At 41.4% G+C, this 19,940-nt stretch overlaps 1 protein-coding gene across 7 annotated transcripts in view; it reads right to left on the bottom strand.

The window, feature by feature from the left end:
* Positions 1–19,940, bottom strand: part of LOC133344244 (nuclear receptor coactivator 1-like) — a 98,595-nt gene that overhangs the window by 24,968 nt on the left and 53,687 nt on the right. For all 7 annotated transcript variants that reach the window (XM_061554312.1, XM_061554308.1, XM_061554311.1 and 4 more), the window contains 7 exons: positions 12,427–12,527; positions 11,822–11,999; positions 6,648–6,836; positions 5,154–5,258; positions 3,996–4,136; positions 3,372–3,519; positions 210–1,800 (listed from right to left, as the gene is read on the bottom strand). In XM_061554312.1, the coding sequence (XP_061410296.1) occupies positions 210–1,800; positions 3,372–3,519; positions 3,996–4,136; positions 5,154–5,258; positions 6,648–6,836; positions 11,822–11,999; positions 12,427–12,527 (2,453 nt within the window). The remainder of the gene's footprint in view (positions 1–209; positions 1,801–3,371; positions 3,520–3,995; positions 4,137–5,153; positions 5,259–6,647; positions 6,837–11,821; positions 12,000–12,426; positions 12,528–19,940) is intronic.

Raw genomic sequence — 19,940 nt, 5'->3', positions numbered from 1 at the left:
ACCTTTCCAGCAGCTGATTTTTCATTGCTTACCAGTCATTTGAGGGAACATTACTTTACATACGAGACAAGATTGAGAGTGAGGAAGCGTGGTTCAAGGAGGGAAACAACAACACAGCTTGAGAAATATCAAACTCAAATAATCAAGCATAGGGCAGCGACAAAACAGGAAGGTGCCCCTATAAGGCAAGTTAAAATCCGGTGTATAACCTTTAAAGATGAGGCGGCGCTGCTGGATAGAGATGTCGAGGATGCCGTCGCCGCTGGGCAGAATTGTCCCGCCGCCGCTGCACTCTGACTCATATTCGCCAGGAGGCCAGCGGATGCTGCTGTGGTCGGCGAGGTAATCCCAAACAGAGCCTCCTTGCTAGCATCTCCAGCCGCCGATGTGGTGCTCACAAGCTCTCCACCGGAGCCGCCGTTAGTTAGCAGCTGCAGCAGCTGCGTATGCTTCTTGCTGTCCGACGCCCGGCTCGGCTCATCCGGGTCGCCCGATTGCGCCTCACCTTTGCCGTCCGCCGACATATCTGACGAGCCGTCGGGAGGGTCGACGTGTCCCGACGGTGGGTCTTTGCTCCCATCCGTGCTGCCCCTCCGCTGTGACGGGGGTATTCTTGGCTGCCCCGGGGAGCACTGGCTGGCTGGGTTCACCATCCACGGCCCTGGGGAATTCTGCGCTTTTGATAGTCTTTGACTAGGTGAGCTCTGTGGGTTCCCCGATCGCTGGCCCGGTGATGTCTGCGGGTTGCCAAACCTCTGTCCACCAGGCGAAGGACTTTGCTGGGAGTGGCTGACCCTCTGCGAGATGCCCGGGCTTGACATCCTCTGAGGAGTTGGCGAGCTCTGCTGAGGGAACTGGGTGGTGCCAGGGCCCCTCTGCTGATTGGAAGGGCTCTGCTGGGATGAGCTGGGTACCTTCTGCTGCTGGCCTGGTGAGCTCTGCTGGTTGATCTGCAGTCTCAGTGCTGGAGAAGTCTGTGGCGTGGACAAGTGTTGCTGCTGCCCGGGTGAGTTTTGTCCAGAACTGCTCGGAAGTCTGTGGCCATGACCAGAGGCCGGAGTGGGTGGAGGGGAAGACAGCGGAGAAAGAACCGAGGGGACGCACGCACCCTCGCTGAGGGCCTGAAGAGCGTTCAAGGAAGAGCTCGCCGAAAAGCCGTGGCTTGTGGCTGGCGACATAGAGCTCGGGTGTTGCTGAGCGGTGGATCCCGGGGAGAAGTGCCCTCCGGTTGGCATTCTAGGACTACCGACCATGACAGGGCTGCCACAGTGGTGCGGTGACATCAGGAAGCCCTGATGGTGGTGCTGCTGGTGCTGAAGCTGCTGTTGCTGAAGTTGCTGTTGCTGAAGTTGCTGCTGCTGAAGTTGAAGCTGCTGCTGTTGTTGAAGTTGCTGCTGTTGTTGAAGTTGCTGCTGTTGTTGAAGTTTCTGCTGTTGCTGCTGTTGAAGCTGCTGCTGTTGAAGCTGCTGCTTCTGTTGAAGCTGCTGCTGTTGTTGAAGCTGCTGTTGTTGATATTGTTGCTGCTGTTGCTGGTGAACAGCTCCACCCATCCCAGGACTGGCCAGGTTGCGTGTGACACTGTTAGCCTGCATGCCGGCGGGACCGAACCTGGCTGGGTCCATGGGCGGAACACGAGAAAACTGGAACTGATCCCCCATGGGGTTCGCGTTTGCCAGAAAGGGAGGGCACTGTTGTCCCGATCCGCCCTGCTGGGCCATGTCCCTGTGAGTGGCTGGGGACATCATGGCCGGGCCTGCCATTGAATTTGCACTGCTGTGACCCGTCATGTCCGCTTGTTCCCTTGTGAAGAAGAATTGGAAATAGGAAAAAAATGTAATTAAGATAAAAAGAAATGTAACGTCCAAAATATCTACATGCAACAACATATAATTATGTTTTATAGCAGTGGGATATAAGTTTTAGAAAATTGGTGAAATAAATTAAGCTCATGAAGTTTGGTGACAGTCAAAAACATTCTTAACTGTTGAGACGAGGATTAGTTAATATAGTATTAAGACTGACAGGCAGTTAATCATATGACAAATAGAAAAGGTACATCTCTTGTATGAACATGAGCGTGAGAGAAAGTCAGCAATGCAGAGAATAATACGGCAGAGCAGACAGCAGGGGCAGTATTAAACTCAGACATGCTTAGTGTTCCCAAGTTAACTTTCACTATAATCAAACATTTCCAGTCCCTTGACGCCCTCTTTCGCTACAGACCATATTAAAAATTGGCAACTATCTTCATCCGTGTCTCTGTGAACTAAGCTCTAAATGTACGTTTCCTGCATGACTGAAATTTGTGCAAGCGTGGCAGAATGCCAACCTCAAGCATTAACTCAGATCAACCTTGGCTGTGAACAGGTCCAATTTAACTTGTGGCTCCAATTTATTTGACGATTCTATATAGACCTTCATATGCAAACTACTGCCTTCTGAGATATATATATACATATATGATTTTAAATACTATTGTTCAAACAAGGAACACAGCTTTTATCACCATTATGAAATATAGCAAAAAAGACATTTAATTTTTTACATTCTAATAGATTCTGGGCTGAAATATTAGTTGATTACATACTTCTTAATTTATGACATACATTTGTTCATAAGAGCATAAGTAAGACATTTAGTACCACCATGCTTTGTCACATTGTTTGCACGCTAGGTAAAAACTTAAAGGGCGAATAAGACAAAACAGCAGTTCGCATGCCAGCCCTAATCATGGCTAAATTCAAGCGAAAGCACTCTTCAAGTGGTGACAGAAACATTACATCAGTGGTTTCATAACCTCTGGGTCACAAAATCCTTTCAGGCGGTCGGGAGGTGTGGGGAGTCATACTGTTGTATGGCTACCGTACAGGAGAAGTTTTGAATGTCTGCGGGCAATGTCACCACCATGTTGCAGTGACAAAACCCACAAATACGCAGCGTGAAACAAACTGCCTCTCACATGAATGCTACGTTGGCTAGAGGAGTGGACATGTCATTGCTCAGTGCATTGTGGCCTTAGGAACCCGAGTTGTGTTTTTTGGGTTGTGGGGACCCAGTTAATCTCGATTGAGGGTGCCTCCGAAGCAAAACGTTTGAGAACAACAAAATACATCTTCTTGGTTCTTTCGATAAAGTCACGTAGAAGGGAAGTAATAACATAATAAAAATAAAACATAATAAAATAATTCTCACGACGTCGTGAGAATTATTTTATTATGTTTTATTATTTCCATTCTACGTGACTTTACCGAAAGAACCAAGAAGATGAATGCCTGCAGTCATGAAAGCTTTAAATTGAAACAACAAAATACGTTCCAGCATGTCATGTGTGTAATGCGTTACAGCATGTCATGTGTGTGAGGGGGCTTTACCGAATGACGGTATGCATAGACACGACAAAGTGTGGCTGGTTGGTGGCTGGATTGCGCAGAATCTGACTCTTCGTCTGGGCAGAGATGATTGTACCATCTGCCAACATCAACTTGTAGAAGGGGCTGTGAGCAAAGCCAGACTTCAGTACTGTTGGATAAAAAATACAACATGCTTCCTTGTTAGCATTATTATTAAAACCACGTTGTTTAATTGTCGGCTGTCTTAAGGATTTGAATTCATGTTGGAAAGAAGAGTTAAAACATATACATAAATGTTTTGTTTGCTATAAAATATACGAGCTTACAGAAAATATGTAACTTAGTTAGAACAAATGTTAACAATGTTATCCAAATATAAAAGCTACTCGGCAATTTACATTTGTATTAGCCAATTTTCCACAATGCACTAATGGAAAGGAGCATCTTAATCTGCATTATGACTTTCATATGACATAGGGCCTGAAGCCAATGGGCAATCATATATAATGGAAACTTTCAGAACAAATGTGTTTTTATTTAGTCAACTCATTGTATTACTGTGCTCTATCCAGCATCATTTGGCATCGCACGGGGTTGGGAATTGCGTAGAGAATGACCTCCTAAAGTCACGAGCGACAGACCTACCTTCCTGGTTGTGTCGTCTGGCAAGTGACATTTCATTGTCACGGGTCTGACAAAAGGTGTGCAGACATCGTCGTACCACCTCCTCCCAGCCTGGCTTCATGTACGCTTGCGCGGCATTTTTGTCAATGAACACAATGTTCCCTATGCACATGTGGCAGACACGGGTCAACACGTGACACGAACCACTTGTAACTTCCTTAAGGGCCTGCTTCATCATGTGGCTCAACAGATGTTTTATAATAACCTTATTGCTATCATGAGCAGTGTGTGTTGTCTTTTTGCTTTCAACAACAGCCCAAGAAAAAAAGACCGAAGAGTATTATTAATACAACTGGATAACAAAACCATATAGAGCAAGACATTTTTTGGACAATGGTGTTTCTTCAGAGAAAGAAAAGACAGAGAGGAGACCAAAAAACATGACTTATATGGTTGGAGATTACATTTTTACAGTGTCGTGGTAGAAATTCGAATTTAAGAGCAAAATTTTTGAGGTGGGTTACGGACAGTTTTTAACGATAAGATATTTAATGATGGCAAGGCCCAAAAGCTTACGATATATACATTTTTTAGTTATTGGTTAAATATTTCTGGTTAGGCTCCGTGCGCTCTAAGAAGACTGTATTGGAAGGAATGTGCCGACGGGCTCTTGTAAGAAAACCCTCAGCTTTTCCACCTTACTCTTAGCATTATGCGTATAGCACAAATGTGTTAGACAACTAATTGAAGCTACTATACAAGTGAGAACTCTACATGTATTATTAATAAATCTCCAAATAATAAATGGGGAGATTTTTTTTTTCTAAGTTCAATGCGTCACAGCATTGTGCTGTATATTCGAAACCAGCAGGTATCGAAACATGCTTCAAAAACTGCCGGTGAAGTGTTTATTACATTTTATGAATGGCACAAACAAGAAATAGTGAAATAATACCAGGCTATAAAAACGAAAAGATCAAAAAAATAACAAGGCTTCAAGATTTACACTACGTTGTTGTATCATACATTTAAAATACAAATTTAAGCAAGCACTCACAAAACAATGCCCCTCAATGCAATATTCAATTTCTAACTAAAACTGTAAAGCATTAAAACGTTCTACGCATGGGAAAATAGTAATGAATGATCTGGATGTGCGATATTACTTTTGAAACTCACCTCTGAGGTCTTGCCTGGTGGTAAATGTTTCATGTGTGGGTTTGGATTGCGTTCTGTCCTTGGTCAGAATAGGCCGTGCCACACAAATCAAACACGACTGCAGATCTGCCAAGAGAGATCCCCAAGACAAGTAAGTTCATCACAACATTCATCCGTCAACAGCTGCTACTCAATTACACCGTCTGCCATATATAATCGCCATACAATTATTATGCGGGCCATATTTTCCCCCCAGGTATCATTTACTGCATTTGTATTGAATTAGTATCGTCATTCATGGAGAATAAATCACAGCAATCTATTTGGTTTTGCTGGATTACCAAAACCTGGGCAATTTTCTTGCCTTAAGAACATTAGATTATATAGATAATGAGGGCAATGAAAGTCAACAAGTCATTAAAAGAACAGGATAGCGTTTCCATGATTGACCACGAGGCAAAACAATTAAACTGAAACTTTGTTGAGCAATGTCCAAGTAGGCATAATGTAGAATTTGGCTTTGTATTCGCATTAATGACAGGGAAATGATATTCCTCTTGAAGGCATGGGGTTGGTTTTAGATTTAAATTAAGGTGAGTATAATATTATCACTTTGGTATGTTTGAGTTTGTGTTTAGTCTCAAGGTGATAGCAAACATTGGAACTTCAAAAGCCAATTCATGTTTACCCTTTCCTTGCAGAGCGAATATACCTCGAATTCTTCCCATGTCTCTTATTGTAGAAGGCCCATTGTTGGAATTGTTTGAGTTTAAATAAGGCTTACTTACAAGGTTATATTAAATCTCAGTTTGTAAATCCAAATACCCTTCCCCAAATCATGGAACTATCACCTCCATCCTCCAGAAAAAACCTAAGAAACTACAGAAGATGTTCCACGCACATTGGGAGGTCGCTCCTTCTCCAACTTCTGCCAACAGGGTCGAGAACATCCCATCTGATAATTATCCGCATGGCAGACTTCCCTTCCCATGTTCAAGTCTGGACCCAAGTCCTTCCTCTCTGGTCCATCTGCCACAACCTCACCGTGCATGATAGTATTCCTCTGTTCAAATCCCCCCCTCCATTATCGATTAACCCCACTCATCCAAATGTGTCTCATCTCTTGTGCAGCAACTTGAGATCCGATTACCTCCGATGAGCATGGTTGGCTACGTACGGTGCGAGATAAATTCAACATGCATTTGTACATAAAATGCGTAACAAATCCAGATTCTGTTATGAGAGCGTGGGAATGTTGTGTGCAAGGCTCTCGTTTACTATCCAAGTGAAGCTCCTGAATACAAGATGTTGTCCCAGCTTTTACAGTCAGCATTGGCATCTGTCATCCTAAATTGATTCAGCTTTGTATACCACTATTGTATTCATTATCACACCCCTTGGCACTATCACTGTCACGTTTACTGCGTATAGGATGCAGGTGGAAATATCCGTAGGGATTTCCATTTCTTAAATAATCAAATTGCACTCAGGATTAACAACCGGATAAGCTCTTACCCTCTCCCTCCTCCAGAATGGACTTGGGCTGGTAGACGGCAAAGCACTGCATCGTCTCGTACTTCTGCCGCGCCTCCTGGCAGTTGGATGCTTCGTCGTCAGAGTCGTCCGGGGGCCGCACGAGCATGCGGCAGTTGAAGGTGTGCGAGTTTCTGCGAGTGACGTCATTGGGCCACGGCACGCCATTCACTGTCATGGGCAATGACAAGCAAATAACGTGGACACAAACATCAAGCTGATTAATAGACGCACAGCATGCTATCCGCCATACATGCAATACATTGTGCACATGATAATTGATTATTTACAATTAATGAATATTATACGCGAATGGACTCTTAAGCCAAATGAATAAGACAGAACATGCAAGACCCGACAGTACAAATAAGACAAAAATGATTGTAGGATAAAATCGTGCCCTCTCATCAAGACAGTCAATCAAATCGTCAGAAGCATGAATTGTTACATGCCTACGACAAAACATACATGAAAGCCCCAATGGTAGTCGAATTAGCCTGTACAAATGCAGCTTGTGACAATACCATGAGTTATTTTTTGGTACAATCCTAGAGAGAAAAAATACTGCAGAAAAATTCCAGCATGCTTACTGGAATGTTATTAATTAGAAAATTCTTCCCATATTACAAGAACATTCAAACAAAATGTAAGGAACATTATTTTACCCATGGATTTCTAATGTCCCTGTCCATTAACTAGTAGCAAGTATTCAAATTAAGCGGGTTCAGCTGTGATGCACATGTGATAAAAGAGAAAGAAAATTTAAATCAGCAACAGCCCAATCTGGCCTTCAATGGTAACATCATGCCCGGCATTGAATTTAAATACTTTTTAAAAAGCAGTCTCGCTTTATGTTTTCATTTGCTGAACATTTGATGGAAATTAAAAACATTTCAGTGGCCTTTCAAAATTTAGCAAGTCAGGTAAAATGGTTTTGGCATGAGAGCAATCATTTTCAATCTCTTAAAAAATTATCAACTACAGTGGAACCTCGGTATACGTCATTAATTCGTTCCAGAAGGTAGGACTTATACCGAAAATTACGTATACCAAACGAATTTTTCCCATAACAAATAAAGGGAAAGGAAATAATCTGTTCCAGAGAAAAATAAATGATATTTTACATGACAAATAATACATTAATGGGGTTGTATAAAATAATGTATACACTAATTACTAAAATGCATACAGAAGCCACGTGACCGTGCTGCTGCCAGCTGCGTTGGTCACGTGGCATGCCTCAACCCCGCACGTCACGCGCGCCTCGACCCGGCGGCTCCACCCTCCATGGGGGCAGCCCCCCACGCCCCCCGCCCCTCTCCCCCACGTCCCCTGCCCCTCTCCCCCACGCCGTGAACGGGGCATACGCGGGTCCTGTACGCGGTGACTCATCCCGACCCATACAAGTTCTAGCAAGCGCGTCGTATCCCAAACAAGCCGTCGTATCCCAAGTCATCTTTTTCTCGAAAAAACACGACGTATGCCAAATTCGACTTATTCCAAAGCGGTTGTATACCGAGGTCCCACTGTATCAGATAACTTGACGATGCAGTCAGAAGAGCAGTGATCTCTTAAACTATGCATTTTACTGTATCCTGAGCATGGTGTGAAAGAGCACATCAGAAAGACTACCCAAGAAGCATGCAGCAGAACACACAATCTCGTAGTGATCAAAGTCGGTATTCTGGTAGCACAGGCCACCAACTCGTCAGACAGCGTTAATGAGGAGAAATCAAGTGTTTCTCACTTCTGATAGATAGAACAAACAATGTATGTGCGTTTAGGAGTATTTGGCTGCTATAAATTTCCAAGTGATGATACGCCACTTCGCTGAGCTATCATTTGTGGCCAGGTCGCTTCTGAAAAAGAGTAATAGAGCTCAGTGGACCTTACTCGGTAAAATACTAACATTTTCGTTTGTAGTTTAGTTTGATAAAATGAATTGATTACATGTAAAAGCCACCTATGCACCAAACTTCATATAAAGTTGCCTATTCACGTACATGATCCTCGCTTTGTGAACAAAAACAAGCGTGGGCGCGCATCTGCAGTTTGCAGCCACATTTCCATTGCAGGGGTGAGTATATCCACATGACACCAAGTACTGACCTCCCACAAAGTGGTAGCTATTTTATCGAACCAGATGAGTGAAGAAGGGTGAGTAATCTGCAAGCGGAACATTATAACCTATGCGCAATCCAGCTGGATGCCATTGAATATTACCCACAAAAATCACAATGTTACAAAACACATTTTACTGTGAATTGCACTTGGTATATATGGTAAGCTAGACCATTAAGTTATGAAAATTGAGGAAAAATAAAATTATTGAATTCAAGATAACAGTATTAAATTGTTCACCGCTATAACAACTCTCTGTTGATGATGAAAAATTAGTTTCATGGAGTACTAAAAAAATATCTAGTTTCATAAAAGTGCAATTTAAAAAATTTGAAATGCATAAATGTTGGACTCCATGCCTGAATGTAAAAGCTAATGTTGACTGATGAGCATTGTTTTAACAAAGTGATACAGTTAAAAGTGATTAAGAGAAATGAAACTATGATTACGGTGACATGGTTGATGGTACTAAAAGCACGTGCATCTGTGCTGGAATTTACCTCATTATAATATGGACAGCACCTTTTATAATGTTCATTTTGTTCATTCAACGGACATGTGAGGTGGCATTACTGGGTGTGATTCACGAATGCCACTGCTCCCTAGATGGAGTGCCAGCCCCGGGATAACAGGGGGCGGAAGAATGCTCGGATCGAGTTGGGCCGTGGCACTCAGGTTGAACCCGGGGGGGGACGGGGGGGGGCTCGTCACCGGAGGACGGACCCCAGGACCCCCTAGAGGGGGCTGGGGGGATGACGTGTCCACAGCCCAGGTCCTTCTCGAAGGTTTGAGAACAAGGGGATGGCTCGGGGTGGGGAAAGCCGGGACAGACTATATAAGCCGGACCCCTGAATGGGTCCGGCTGCTGTGGTACACTTGAAGACCCGAAGCCGCCACCTGAAGACCTGGAGCCGTCACCCTGAAGAGGAGCCCGAAGACACAGACTTGGACCCTGGCTGGGGTCGGGTCGGAGTTAGCCTCCCCAGTGTGTTAGGGGACGTTAGGCCGGAGGATATACCTCCTTAGAGTATCGGGTGGAAGGGGCTGTTACCCCTTCGTGTTAAGGTTTATTATTGTTATAATAAACGTGTTGCCTCCAGTGAAGTCTCGCTCTCCCTTCCTACCCACTTACATATGCAAAGCAAAACATTGTTGGGGAGCTTGCAATGGATATGACCATTCTATGTACAAAAGAACCAATTATCAATGGGATCTATTAGGCCGGAACTTCTGCAGCGCAATTACTCTAATTGATTTTAATCCTGAGAATACTGAGCTGACTCGGAAGGAGTTGAGCCGATTTGTGCCAGAGCTTAGCACATTGTCAACAAACCTCATCTAAATGAGGGACTGACTCTAGCAAAACTCATAAAAGTGTGTGTGCGCCAGTGAAAATTAAAAATGTTCACAATTTCTGGTCTCCTACTCTCAACATCACTTTCACATCCACCCATTAAAGTTCATATGGTAATATTTAATGGGATTGTTTAAAGGAAAGGATATAAGTCATTTGCATGCCAGTTTATCACATGGGAGGCCTGCCAAAAATACAAACATGCTGATTATAATACGATGCAATTAGCCGCAGTGTTCTTTTTAGGAAATCAAATTGGCTACCAAATTTATTGCCCAAACTTGGCAAGCCAGAGAGGGTAATACAGGTGCTTGCTGGTGCCAACGCTGCGATGCTGTCTTCAGGGCTATGAAATGCACGAGTAAACAGGAACTAATAAAGCATACGGCACATGGCCCGTGTGAAGGTGGATATTTATCATGTCACTGAAGACCTGTCAAAACGTTCATAGTATTTTTATAGAATCCACAGCAAATTAAATATCGCTGTGGTAAACATTCCACCAATGAATGAGGAAAAACGCTAATTTTAAACAATAATAGTGTCATGTAAGCAAAAACATCTAATTGAAAACAAAAATAGAATACAATGGAAACAAGTGTGCACGGGTAGGGGGATGTGAGTGAACTGGTAGTAAAAAACAAACACAAACCAAAGCAATTAAAACGTATGAGTACAAAACAAATGAAACTTTACAAAATGATCAAAAGAACAATAATACTCGTGTATTTCCTTTGAACTGTATAGATAACACAATTATGAGCTATAATAAAACCGTTATGGGCATTTTTTTTACGTGTGGCATTGTAGTTGCCATTGCAACCCAGACATATCTACATCACACTAACTGCACGGATTGCGGAAGTGCATGAGGCACAATAGCAAAACCAAGGAAAAGTCTCACATTACACAAGCTAGCAATATACACACAAACCTGCATGCCCAGGACATGACGATTGCCCTCACGGAATGAGCCGTCAAAAGAACTTGGGAACTGGCCTAGTTTTCAACTTGCAACAAACCTGGATGAACTTAATGCTTCCAACACTACTATTCTCGTCTCACAGGCAAGTTTGTCCCCGACACTCAGGGCTAAACAACATACAAAGAAACACAATGTTTTAGCTGTCTATATAGTACTGGAGAAACATCAGCATGTCCAGCAAACTTAGTCATGCCTGGTTGATTTTACAATGTAGAGCCTGACATGCTGTACACCAACGGGGATTATCTAAAGCCCGCAGGAATGAGATGCACCAATCAATGAGGATCAGAAGCCCTGAGCAGCCAGCAGTAAATTCGTAAAAAAGTAACTTCCCACCTTAATGAATTCCTACAATAATTAAGCATGATTTAAATAACGGCAACCATGTTTTTTAAAGATACCTTTGCCAATAAGCATGGCTCTTTGGTATGGAGAAATTAATATCAGGTACCCTCACATATATTTAGAATAAATTCTCAAATAAACATTCTTCTTCGTATTTCATAATGTGTTCAAATGCACTGCTACGATCTAAGTAGTTAGTGTAATGTGACATTGTCTATATTCGTAAAGTATAAACACATCCCCATGAAGATGTGACTAACACCAAACCATATTCCTGAATCCTGATCAATTCAAAGGCAGTTACAAGCGTCAGGCACTAATTTATCTTTCTCCAATGTAAATGACACCCACCTAGAGATTTGGGCAAAAGATTCCTGATGAACTCCGAGTGGTCTCCCAGGTGCAGGATGTTGTAGACCCTGGTGTTCATGAGCTCCTCCTGATTGTAGTGCAAGTATTGACTTACATTCTCCGAAACAAACACAATGTTGCCTTCCCGGTTGACCACGAAGAAGAATCCATCCAGGGCCTACGGGGGGAGGCAGTGGTATAGCATACGAATCAAAACAAGATTTGTTTAACCCATTAATCAAATATGATTTTAAAGCATTTGATATGGGGGCTTCGCCCTCGGATATAAAGTGATGGGGCAATTTTCCAGAAATAAAATTAGCAATATCAAATAACACGGTGTACCAGAGTCCAGTTTAATGAATAAGTCAATGTTAATAAATTTGTGCCGCATAACGTGGTAACATATTTGTCTTGGACACAGTTTAAAAAAAATGTAAGCGCCTGTGTGGCAAAATCGGAAAAATAATGAAAACACAATCAAGAGGGCACCGTTTCCAAAGTAAAATAAATATTTTTGCTCATTGCATAAAAAATTCTGCTTTTGTGTCGATTAAAGTGCACTACTTGACAGGTTATGGGAACATGTAATCACAAGAGCTCACCTCGAGTAGGAGAGGTCCCAGCTTGTGTTTGTCAATCACTCCTTTCCCAGTGGACGACACATCGGACTGCTGCACCTCCTCACTGCTAGGGACGACTTTTTCTGTAAACGCCATGGCCGTAAAAAAAAGCATTCACGGTTGAGTACATTCGATTGGGTCATTCCATGTCAATTCAACCAAATCAAGGGAGATACAAACCCTGAAAATTAACATCTTGCTAATATTTTGTGGAGTGAAAGATAAAGATCACAAACGGAACAGATAGGAAAGTAGTATTACGGTGATTTGGAGGTCTCAATATTGACAATATGAGATGATATTTACACATCTTCATTATGGTATATCACAGGAGGATTTAAATATTTTTGCAATGAGTGCTGGGTTGACTAAAATGATAAGACCTGTGGGTCACGTACAAATCATGTACAAATGAAAAAGAGATGAATGAGAAAAATAACGACGTCGTCTGGAGATGTATACGAGAGGCAGGTGAGAAATGTATTCAGAAGAAAGATCTATTTAAAATAATATTCTTTGGCTCTTTCGGTAAAGTCACGTAGAGAGACGTTTCGATCGCAACACAAGAACTTAGAATTGTACTAAGAAGATATGAGAGATACAGTAAATGTATTAAGAAGATAAAAGGATAGCACAGATATCTATTCGGGAGAGAAATGTAAGCGATAAGAGAGATGTGTATTCACACGAGGGATAAAAGGGTGAGACAGGAAGGAGTTGCATTCAGCAGTGATAAAAGCCTTGGCTAGTTCTTTCAACAATAGGCTTGGATGACACCATGGCCCACATTAAATGATGTGGGCTATGGTTTGGATGGCCCCAGTCTAGTATAGGCAAATATTGTATTTTAGAGAAGGCACTCGCAATGCAAAACATGGATTAATTCCATCTATCCTGGCAGATACACATCCAAAAGCCAATTTACATATATGTGGATATCAAGCCACTTTTGACATGCTGCCGGTAAAAAAATACACCGGCTGTGGTCAGTTGCTCTGGGCAACAACAGTCTGCTGGAAGCAACATGGAAAGTCAGAGCTGTATTATTGTCTATATCAATGTAATTAAAGATCCACTTAGACGCTGACCAGCATGATGTTAAGCTGACATCATGCCAAAGAGATTACTATCGTAGCACATAATTGAACACACCTTAAACTAAGTTACCTCTTTTAAAAATGCACCAATTTTAAGGTTAACTTTGGAGCTTTCGTGACTGCAGGAATTATTCTTTTATTCTTTTACCGAAAGAACCAAAGAACAATTTTAAGGTGCTGGAGGATATACAAATATGTTAATTGGTTTTTACCCTTCTATCTGCGCCTTTTGGCATCATCTGGTCCAACCCATGTGAGACTAGGCTCTAAGGAAAGCTGTCTCGGGTGTGGACCAATCAACTTCAAGGACAGTGCACATTATCAGAGTTATGTCTTTTGTTTGTATTATGACTGCAGGTATTGTGGTCTATGCAAACATGACTCCTTGTAAAAAGGTGTCAGTTTTGTTGCCAGATAGAAGGGTAAAAAAAAACAATTATCATATTTTTACTGGCAAATGAGGTTCCCATAGTGAAGATATACAAATACTTTAGAAGGACCAATAACCGATATATTCAAAGAACATACACATTCAGTAGATGCATGGGTGCCTGCATATGAGCGCATGTGAGAGGCAAATACACCTTAACAATTGCTAGGGAAAAGTCATTAGGCTCCTTCGGCGAATAGTTTGCCTTCGTGTATTCCCCCAATCTAAAATCCCACATTCGCTTGGCAGAAAATGACCAAAGTGAAAAATGTTAAAAGTAATTGAAACATTGGACAAGGTGAAAACGAAGCACCCAGTTTTGAAAAATAACATCCTCCATGTACTCGTTGACCTCAAACAATGACTCATTTCAAGAGTGATATCAAGAGCTCAGCTGCTTCATCAAAACACTGCATTTTTTTATTGAGTAGTTGAATTAAAACTGATTCATTTAATAGTGCCAATCATAACACAGGAAAAAGTCTGTCTTTTTTACTTCCTTTTGCAATAACCACATCTATTCCGTGAATATGAATACAAATGTCATACCTACATGCATTGAGCATTCATTAAAATGCTCTAATTAATACTCTTGTGATGAGATGGTGGTAATTGTAATGGTATTTGAACATCTAGACCAATCCACTCGTATATTACACCAAGGCTATTCGACTGAGAGTGCCATCCTCTGTGTGGTTAATGAAGAGCCCTCATGGTTCACAGCTCTGTCTCCATCGTGGCACTCCAAGACCACTGACCACTCAGACCTCCTTGAAGAGCTTCACAACGAATAAAACGTCTCTGGCACTTTTCTCCTGTTCTTGGTTCTTTCGGTAAAGTCACGTAGAAGGAAAGTAATAAAATAATAAAAATAAAACATAATAAAACAATTCTCACGACGTTTCGGCCACAACTCAAGCAGCCGTCCTCAGGTGAAAACCAGGTCTGTCGAGGCGACAGCGTCCGAATCAGACGCTGAATCAGCGTCTGATTCCCTTCTACGTGACTTTACCGAAAGAACCAAGAAGATGAATCCCTGCAGTCACGAAAGCTTTAAATCGAAACTTTTCTCCTGGTTTTGCTAATAATTCTCTCCTAATTTTTTATACATACATTGAGGGGTGGTGACCATGGCCCAGGCCGAGCGCGACTGTCGCTTGTTTAAGAGGTTCATGGTTCGAATCCAGCAGCCGCCCGTGTTATTACTGCGGATGCATTAGCCGTAAAAATTCGCCACCACCCCCCCCCCCCCCCAGCTTCACAAGTAACTGTTAATGATCCCGTGAAGTCAAGCACAAGAGTAAGCCATTAGGTACTGGTATCATGGTACAAATAAAAACAATTCTACCCACAATTTATTCAAATGGCATTATAATAAGCATTAAATAAATTTAACATGTACAGTAAAACGTCCTCATTCGAAAATTTTTATTTGGCCAAATTTTATGATTCGCGATTTCATATTTGCATACTAGTTTCGGTTTTGCACCCTTTTCCTTAGACTGTTCGTGAGTTGGCAACATGGCATGATGGCGGAGGGGTACTTTTATAGCTGTAGAAGACTGTGGGCTCCCGGGTGTGCGAACCCAAGCCATCTTACCAGTGATACCATCTAACGGCGAGTGCCCCCCTTGCCTTTTGTGCCATTTCTGTCTTGTTTGTAGTGGGTTTTTTTTCGATCACAGGGTTTTAAACGTCGAGTGAGTGCAAGACGCGAGAGCAAGAGTAAAGGCAGAACAAAGTGATGAGTTTAGCTAGAAACGGAGAGTTGTTGGTGATTGTGCATCTACTATTGGCTGCAATTAAATGAGTCATCACTTCGACTTCCTCTCCAACAACACAATCGCCATCATCATTACACCCCCTATCTGCAAAGGTAAATAAAACTTGCAAATTTACAGTAAAATGTATTGATGTTTTATTTAGTTTGTATTCTTGTACACTGGATGTTATTTACGTGTACAGCAGAGGATTCATGTTATGAAACATTTTCATTTTCTCCTGGATGCTCAGTCAGAAACAATAACTTAACCCCACTCCCTCCCCCCATATAAACATAGGATCTACATTCGCGAATTCTACTTTCAGATGTCGAGGCATTACTGTACGTAGTTGAAAAGTACCTTATTACTTCAGATAAAAGTGTAAGGTCAAAAATGCAATAGTTTATTAATGCGAGATCCACGAAGGACAAGGAATGATTTATAGAAAAGGCAATATGTTAGTTCAGCCAAAGAAGCAAACAACAGTGGGAAATTGGTTGTAAGAGTGAATGTGATTTCTCATTCCGAGACCCTACTGAGACCAGGGGAATGTTAACATTGTATATATGTTATAAGATTTCGAATTGTTAGCCGTTGCAGAATGCATGTTTCCCTCTATTCTCTTAAGCCCAGGAGCACAGCAGCCATACAATGATTGCTTTGCTATGCTGCAATAATGTTCAAGGGCTTTCCAAGCCCCTGAATTATTCATGTAGTTTGCTATGCAGATTCCCACTAGGATTGAAGCAGAGGCATTTCTAGGGCCATTATTAAGCATGCAATGCGCCCATCATTTTTCATTTTACGCAGACACAGTGGCCTATCGAGGTGCCAGCTGGTATCATCACAATTAGAGAGCTCCACCGGGACTATATCCAGTCCAATAACGGGGCCCCTTATTCAGGTCAAGTCTGAAATATGTTTTCTTCTTCTTCCAGAAATGGATTACAGTGATTCCACATACATATAAAGTCTGAATAATAACCTGCCTAATATTTAAACACTACCTTGTCAACCATCATAGTTTCAACAATGCAATAAAATCATGGACAATATTTTATATTATTTTTGAAATAAATACCCTGAAATGCCACTTTTTAGAGATGTGAAACCAAGAAAAATGTTTAAATGTGATCTCTAACTTAATTTAAATGAAAATCAATTCACAATATCGAATGTTAATTTACACCCCAGAAGGATTTAGCTACTACTAGAAACAAATCCAACATGAAATCACCATCTCTTCTGAGAATCATGGGCAGAATCCACAGTATTATTTATTTTATTCTGCAGGCCATAAGACAAATGTCAGGAAACCATTGAGTAATTTTCAAAGGTATGGTTTGGGAATTGAGTGTTAAAATATTTAGCTATTCACTTGCAACAACAAATAAGGGAAAAAAAAAATTAGGCTTGGAATATCCGATTCATGAATTGCTGAAGCAATAGCAAGGTGCTCTACCACGTTCGGTGAGCGAGGCAAACACCTTTCCTCTTAATCACCAGTGGCCCTGCCGTGCCAAACATCTGCAACACAACTTTGCCAGCAAATAAATGACTACCAGGTGCTGTGCCAGTCAGGTTATCACAGGCACGAGCAAATCACGATGTGCAATAAACACCTGCGCGCGTCTTGTCTCACAGCATGCAAGGTGAGCCAGTTGTGCCTCCCTCCGTTGGCATCTCTACTTTGCAGAAATGCTTCCGTTGAAAATGGCATTCCATATGGCCACCTGTGGTCACATTTTCTTTAAAATTTACATCTCGCTTTTATGAAAGAATGAATTAAAAAATGTGAATACAACCTGTAGGTTTATACATCTGCATTGAAATATATTTTCTATCTTTATTACCTATTCACACTGCATTGTTGTTGAGTTTAAGTTAGGCAACTCATCGGGGTATCAGCTTGATATACACACCAGTACACATTTACTCATAACGTTACATGAAAAACATTGTAAAAAATGCTGCCAAAGTAAAACAAAACATCATCTTACTGGGGCAAGAAATACATTCTAGATTTGAAGTTTTCGTGACTGCAAGGGTCCATACTCTTTGGTTTCTTCGGTAAAGTCACGTAGGTAAAAAAGAAAATTAATTAAATCACGACGTTTCGGAGGCAACACAAGCTTCCGTCTTCAGGTGGAACCGCAAAACATGACTTTACCGAAAAAAACAAAGAGTAAGAAATCCATTGCAAATGCAAATATTAAAAGACAACCTGCTACAAAGGGAACTTCCTGCCCCTGCAATAATCTTGCCTTTGGCTAAACATGTGTTTGTACAAAGGTATGGGGCTAAGTTGTAGGAAATACATCCTGCTAAAGCTGGAAAACTATTTCACATTTCACTACTGTGCAATAAATGTATGGCCATCGGTATGTCAGTACTGAGCAGCATATAGCAGTTATAAATAAAATAAAATAAATTGTTTCTAATAGTTGATCACATTGTGATAAAAATAATTAACTTAAACAGAAAAAAAATGTGTATTAACTGGAGCGACTATATCCATATTTTAATAGTACCTGGTGTGCTCTGGTTTAATCAACCGAATTAACGAAAATAACCATGCCATCATAGAAACAACTGAAATAAAACGGATAGATGTCACTAAATGGCAGCAAACTACACTGCTAAAAACAAAGGTACACCCGTTACAAGCAAGACCAATGTTATTAATTATTACAATGAAAAGGAACCATTACATTATAGCCAAAACTTATGAAACTCAAATGATAAATGTTGTAAATGTAACATGTACATGTGTATGCCTGCCACATTTTGACTTGCTTTGCAGTGAGAAGACATTACACATTTTATGATAATGGCCTACTTGGCAGATACGAGAAAAGTTCAAGCATTGGCATATACTGGAAATTAATCTCTTAACCTGTGAAGCACTTCATTATTCAGAACACCTGAATATTGTGCCAAGCGAGCTGGAGGTGGCCTCATTATAGCAGCCAAAGCACAGGTGCATGGAGAGATGTTGGCCCAAAGTACTACTTTGGGTTGTGTACACAGCTGATAATGTAAACAACCCCTTTTAGATACATTATTACAACTACCAATTACATTCAATTACACGTATCATAAAATGTTGCAGCTTCACTGCCCACAATTCCAAGAACATTTTTTGACTGTCAACGGATTTTGTTTTACACTGTGTAGTTACATTGGGCTACCATATAAAAACGTTACATTTATAAAGGACCACATTTTCATGCAATTTCAGAGCATTTTTACATTGGCTTCAGAATACAGCTGCACCACGATGATGGATTCTACATGTTGAAATGTGTGATTTAGTGTTGTTAGCCATATGCATATATTTGAATGGTGCATTTGAACAAATTACAATATTAATCAAATTTTAACAGTGTAATGCATTTAGGCATGATTCCTGGAACAGTAAATTGCAAGGCATAGGAGGTTAGCTTGTTCAGAAACTGAAGCTGAGAGTTCCAAAGAGTAAAACAGTATTTTGTGAAATGGGACACCAGCAAAAGTTCTAAATGTAAGAGAAAGGAAAATATATATATATCTATTTTTGAGAAGAGTCCGACATATATCATACGAATGTGGAATTTCCACCACTGACTCAAAACTGAAAATAGGAAATGTTTGGGTGTAAAACCATTTTCGTATTATTATACTGAAATATGTTTTTGTTCCCTGCCCAGTGAGAGTACTTAAAATGTATATTAGCCTGATTACACAATACAACATGCCCAATATGAAAAAAGAACTGCTTGACACCAAGTGTGCTGTTAAGAGGTGGGGTGGCTCGGAAGATCCCAAGTGGGGGAAACGCTGTCCAGAAAATATAAGCCACGCAGACAAGAAGCTTCGAGGGCCAGCGGGGAAAACAGCAGCACAAGCCATCGCAAGCATTGCACACGGGATGTGCCTTCTTTTGGATAAGGCCCTTCCGACAGGTGCGATGCAGAGATGTCAAGAGAACAACCCCATTCCAACCCTGTATTGTTACAGCCCCTCAAAGACACTAGATCCCCAGGTCATACAGGGCCATGCTGGACTGTGCCAGAAAAACTGCTGCACCCACTAATACCGAGGAATAACTGCCAACACATGCTGATAGATTTCAGACCCAACATATGTCCGAGTCATGTATGCTTTCTCAACAGAGTGACTCCATTCAGGACATTAGAGTCTACCATAAACTATCTTTCTCAATGG

This window comes from Lethenteron reissneri, chromosome 19 (assembly GCF_015708825.2).
Source record: "Lethenteron reissneri isolate LAM-NWPU_2019-01 chromosome 19, ASM1570882v1, whole genome shotgun sequence".
NCBI classification, from domain to species: domain Eukaryota; kingdom Metazoa; phylum Chordata; class Hyperoartia; order Petromyzontiformes; family Petromyzontidae; genus Lethenteron; species Lethenteron reissneri.
This window is presented reverse-complemented; position numbering and strand designations above follow the sequence as displayed.